General features: G+C 46.4%; 1 protein-coding gene across 1 annotated transcript in view; it reads right to left on the bottom strand.

The window, feature by feature from the left end:
- Positions 1 to 2,959: 2,959 nt before the first annotated feature.
- The window catches only part of LOC103277420 (zinc transporter ZIP11-like), a 96,206-nt gene continuing 93,975 nt past the window's right edge, over positions 2,960 to 5,190 (bottom strand). Inside the window, exons 6-7 of the mRNA XM_008074793.2 lie at positions 4,002 to 4,160; positions 2,960 to 3,207 (exon numbers count right to left, since the gene is read on the bottom strand). Of these exons, the coding sequence (XP_008072984.2) occupies positions 3,129 to 3,207; positions 4,002 to 4,160 (238 nt within the window). The 3' untranslated portion in view covers positions 2,960 to 3,128. The remainder of the gene's footprint in view (positions 3,208 to 4,001; positions 4,161 to 5,190) is intronic.

Below are 5,190 nucleotides of genomic sequence, written 5' to 3'. Positions count from 1 at the left end.
AGGTAGGGCCACCTCGGTCTCTGGGTCGTCAGGAAGGAGAATGGGGTCACAGCTTGCATGTCGTGCCCTGTCCATACAAAGCACTGGCTGAAGATAGCATGAATCAAGAAGAGAAATTGGAAGTGGTGTATTAGTCCATCCTGTGCCGCTCTCAAGGAATACCTGAGGCTGGGTAACTTATAAAGAAAAGGGGTCTATTTGGACTCACAGTACTGCATATGCTGGCATCTGCTTGGCTTCTGTTGAGGCCTCGGGAAGCTTTTGCTCAGGGCAGAAGGCGAAGGGGGAGCAGGCGTATCACTTGGCGAGAGCCAGGGCAAGACAGAGAAAAGGGCGGTGCCGGGCTCTTTTACCCTACCAGCTCTCTGGGGAACTAATAGAGTGAGAACTCTTTCACGACACGAGAATAGCACCAGAGCCATACATGAAAGATCCCTTTCATGATCCAGACGCCTCCTGACACTGACGATCTCATTTCCCCAAGAGACTTGGAGGGAACAGCAATCCAAACTACATCAAGCAGGAAGCCACCTGAGAGTCGTAGCCTCTATTTGTACTTCTGGTGTCGTGTGCATATTCAACATTTTAACGCATTGCCCTTCCTTCTTCTCCCTTCACTCATTCTGTTGCATACCGGGTGTGTGGTTATGATTAACTTTACACTTCAGTCCGAGGATTATGGGAAAACGGGATGGGATTATGGCTCAGCTGGAAGAGGAGTGGACAGCACTCAGAGACCCTGAATGCTGGAATTGAAAAACAGCGGGGTAGCTTTCTTTGGAAGAGGATGAAATTTTGATTGTATGAGAAATGGCTATCTATTTTAAGCAGAATTTTTGTAAGTGAAGATAGAGGAATTAGAGTACATGTAAGTACTGAATAGCAAAAGAGTAAGGCTGTAGCCAATTTAATAAGCTATTTTTTTCTTCTTTTGGCTCTCTGACATCTGAATTCATTCAAAATTGGGAAAATCCACTATTATGTGCCCAGTAAGTGGCAGGATCAGCTAGATCATGGGCGTAGGATCTAAGCTCTGTCAGGTGGATATTCCTGTCCAAAGTTTGAGTATGGAGCCAAGACACAAGGAGTCAGGGTCAGTGTAGACTTTTTGTTCTCAAGGTGGTGGTGGCAGCATCTAGGGGACAGTTCCAGCGGCAGTGTCTAGGCCCTAGAGACCAGCACTGGGGGCTGTGGTACCTAAGCCAGGCTGTTCTCCAGACCTGATTGGTCCATGGTCTCAGATCCCCGGCTTTCAAGCCTGATTCGTCTAAAGATCCTGTGATTCGCTAATAGTCTTCCATTCGCTTCCTTTTCTGTTTAAGTAAGCTGGAGTTGGAAGCTGCTGTTTGCAACCCAGAATCGGACTGGCCCTTTGCATCTGAGCTCTTTCCTCTGCCTCCACTGAGGTTGGGTAGGGGAGATGTTCGTTCGACTTTAGTTAGCGCTCAGAGGATCATCCCTGGAAAGAAGCAACTCTGAGAAAGACTGAACGTAACACAGGTGATCCACAATATCCCCTTTATTGATATTAATCACAGTTATGAGGTCTTGTCCATCAGAAAGCACAATCTGTGCTATGTAGAACTACATACAAAGACATAAAAATAAGACATACACATACACCAACCACCACATCAGCTCATCACAACCAATCAAACCTCTGAATGTGTCTTCAATTTTGATCATCAGTGCTTTGGAAGAACATACGTAGACCCAGCCTGAGGTTGGCCTTTGGGGTCTTAGAGCATTCACAGAGCAGGAGATTCTCCCTTGCAAGCAACTGATTATGTAAACTCAGAGAGCAGGCACTGACCACACAACACCTGAATACCTGGCTCCTGGGCTGCCTGCCTTCTCAGCAGAGCCCACTCAAAGTCCCACGTGCTCTTCTGACGATGAGGACAGCAGACCTCAGCTGTGTTTGCAGCAGACAGGTCATAGCAACTCCGATGGATATGCTATGTGTAGGAGTAGAAGGCTGGCTTCTAGTCTGGTTCAAGCCATTCCTTAGGGCCATTTCAGAACAAATGACAAGTTGACCAAAATTTACTTTAAAAGGGAAATGCAAAATTCTTTTTTCCCTGCCGTCTTCCCTTCCCATCCTAAGCCTTCTGGCTAGACTCCAGCAGAACCCACTGTAAAAAGCTCAAGAGCTTTTGTTTTGGTCAGGTTACAAGTTATCAAATGCTCAACATGGAAGGATCCACTGCAGATTCCAAATGTCTTTCATTTACTTAAATTAACAGAAGTGGCTCCTTCCATTAGTAAATCAAGAGTTTGAATTCTAGCAGTTTGCGGATGTCCTCAAGTCTCTTAGAAAAAGGAAGGCTCTTAAACTTATCAAAATAAATGCCTAGGGGATTTGGGAACCATGACAAACCACTTTGCTCCTGGAATCCACCGAGAACAGAAGCCTCTGATCAAAGCCCACTCGGTCTTCTTTCCGCAGGGCTCACCGTGTGCTCACAGTGGTCTTAGTTTCCTTAACTTCCATAATGTCAATCTTTGCCTTAACAACTTAAAAAAGACTAGCTGATTTTCTTCCCTTTGTCTGTGTCCTCCTCCCACGCAGTACCTCCCTGGGGCAAGGTGGAAGAAGGAATATTACTCTTTGGGCTGGCTTGACCTTGGAAAGTGGGTAGCTATGTTCATGGTGCTCCAGTTCTGGCATCAGCAGTGAGGGAACAGGAGACGCAGACGAGAGACGCATTAGCCATTGTGCTCTGAGTCGCTGGCTCAAAAATGCTTAGGAGACTTCTCTAGGTAGTTTGCTTCTGTAGGTGACCTTGAGAAGTTGCCATCGAGTCTAGTGAAGAAGACTGAAGATACCAAGCAGAGACTTCCCTGATATGTATGTCTTTGATGATCCCACTGAAGAAAGATTCCATTCAGTGGCCGAAACAAAGATCTGTAGTCCCATGACACCTTGAAATTCCAAATCAAATCAGTATCTCCCCTGAAAGCAAAGTAAAAATTGTTTTATTATCATCAGAGTCGATCAGTATAATGAGAGGGAGAAGACAGAAAGGAAGAATGTCTTAATTTGAAGAATGAGGCTGTGGTCCCGCAGAAGCCAACTGCTGTTGTTTCCTCATGCCGCCTTTCCTGGGGTCCGTAGCATCTCAGCCCTAGCCCAGGCCAACGTCCAGTGACATCATCACCACAAATCCCAGAATGGAGGCCCAGGACGCCAGTTTCCCGTTACCACTAGGAGGGAAGGAGAAGAAGAGTAAGACCTTAATGCCTCCTGAGACCATGGCTAGGCTGAAAGCATCCTTGCCATACCAATTCCAGTAGAAAATATCCAACGTTCACCGGGGATTACTAAATGCCAGGAAAAGTGACTAACGCATTTATGTCAAACAACGAGCTCACAAGGTCGGTTTCACTATTATCCTCATTTTACTCGTGGAGAAACTGAGGTGTAAAGAAGTACCTTGCCCCAAATCGCTTATCATGGTTCTGTAGTTCATGCTTGAATAATGAGTGGCAATGATTTCTTAAAGATGTCTAATCTGACCTTGAGAATGCACCTCAAAATTGCTAATCTGACCTTGAGAATGCACCTCAAAATTGTTCTTCTATAATAACTGAAATTAAGCAAAGCAATCCCCCACCCCTGATGCTGAGAACACGCATCTGTTGCTTTGGCAGACATTTTAGAATTCACCTCTCTCCTCATCCCAGCCCCAGAAAAGATAGAGATAGAGAGATCAAGATGGAGAGAGAGAGATAGAGAGTAGACAAAAAGATAGTTCACTCCACGGGGGGACAGGAGGCAGGTTTGTGCCATGGCCTAACACCACCTTGTTTCTTGACACACCTGTTCTTTGCTCCTCCTTTTTTTTAGTTTCTGGGAGCACAACTGAGGAGGGGATGGTCTCGGGAAGGGGCAGGATGGGTGGGAATTAGGAGAGGCAAATGGGGACAGAGCAGATCCCGAGGCTGGAACCCAGGCTGGGGCCGGGACAGGGAAAGACAGGGAGGGGAAACTTTCCAACCTGATCTGGGCTTCAGGGATGATGTCATCCATGACCACGTAGACCATGGCACCAGCAGCAAAGGCCAGAGCGTAGGGCAGGATGGGCTCAGCCAGCACCACAGCAAAGGCACCAAAGACCCCGGCCAGGGGCTCCACCATGCCGCTTAGCTGCCCGTACCTAAGGGGAGAACAGAGACGCGTCCACTGCAGGGAGAGTCCAGCAGGCGCTCCACGTGCCCAGAATGTTAATTCAACCCCAGAAAATAGACGTGTGTCATGCCACGTCATACCTGAGCATAGCAGTGCAAAAAACATGCCACTGGATTTCCACTACCTCTTTCTCCTTCTCCAGCTTTCTAGAAAATAGTTACAGTATATCCCCCTGCCCTAATGAAAGCTCTTGAAAGCTTTAAGTTTCTGACATGGTCTTTTAAAAATAACAGCACTATTGAGATATAATTCATACACCATATGGCACGTTCATTTAACGTATCCAGCTCAGTGGTTTTCAGTATATTCACAAGGTTGTGCAACCACGACCACTATCTAATTCCAAAACATTTTCATCACTTCAAAAAAAAAAGCCCATACATTCTGGCAGCTGCTTCCCCCTTTCTCCCTCTTCCCAGTCCCTGGAAACCACCAGTCTACTTTTTTTTCTTTATGGGTTTGCCTCTTCTGGTTATTTCGTATAGGTGGATCATATAATATGTGGTCCTTTTCAGCTGGCTTATTCACAGAGCATAATGTTTTCAGGCCGTGCGCATGCTCTAGCATAGATCAGTACTTCCATTACATAGATATAGCTGATGTTATATTTCTATCATCAGTGGATGTCTACACTGTCTTTTGGGTGACAGGAACTGATTTGGAATAGCATGGGTATTTCCCAAGTCGTACCTGGCATGTCTGGGGGTTCAGGCCACAACTGCACCCTTCCTGAAGGGGCTATACCCAGCCACCTCTGATGAAGAGGTACGTCTACCTAGCCATCTGTGCACTGAGAGATGCCTTTCTTACCCCCATCTCGAATTCAGGTGAGATTTCTTCTTTTAAGAAACTCTTTTATTCTGGTTAGCATGGGGCGGGCTGGGGGTTAGGGGAGGGGAGAAGAATCATCTATGCTGCTTGAAGTCAAACGAGCTCTGATGGAAACAGCAGCACACGTGAGAACTGAGAATGCTTTTTTTTTTTTTGGAGTAGGAGTT

Source organism: Carlito syrichta, unplaced genomic scaffold (assembly GCF_000164805.1).
Source record: "Carlito syrichta isolate Samal-C Ts95f unplaced genomic scaffold, Tarsius_syrichta-2.0.1 Scaffold317704, whole genome shotgun sequence".
NCBI lineage: Eukaryota > Metazoa > Chordata > Mammalia > Primates > Tarsiidae > Carlito > Carlito syrichta.
This window is presented reverse-complemented; position numbering and strand designations above follow the sequence as displayed.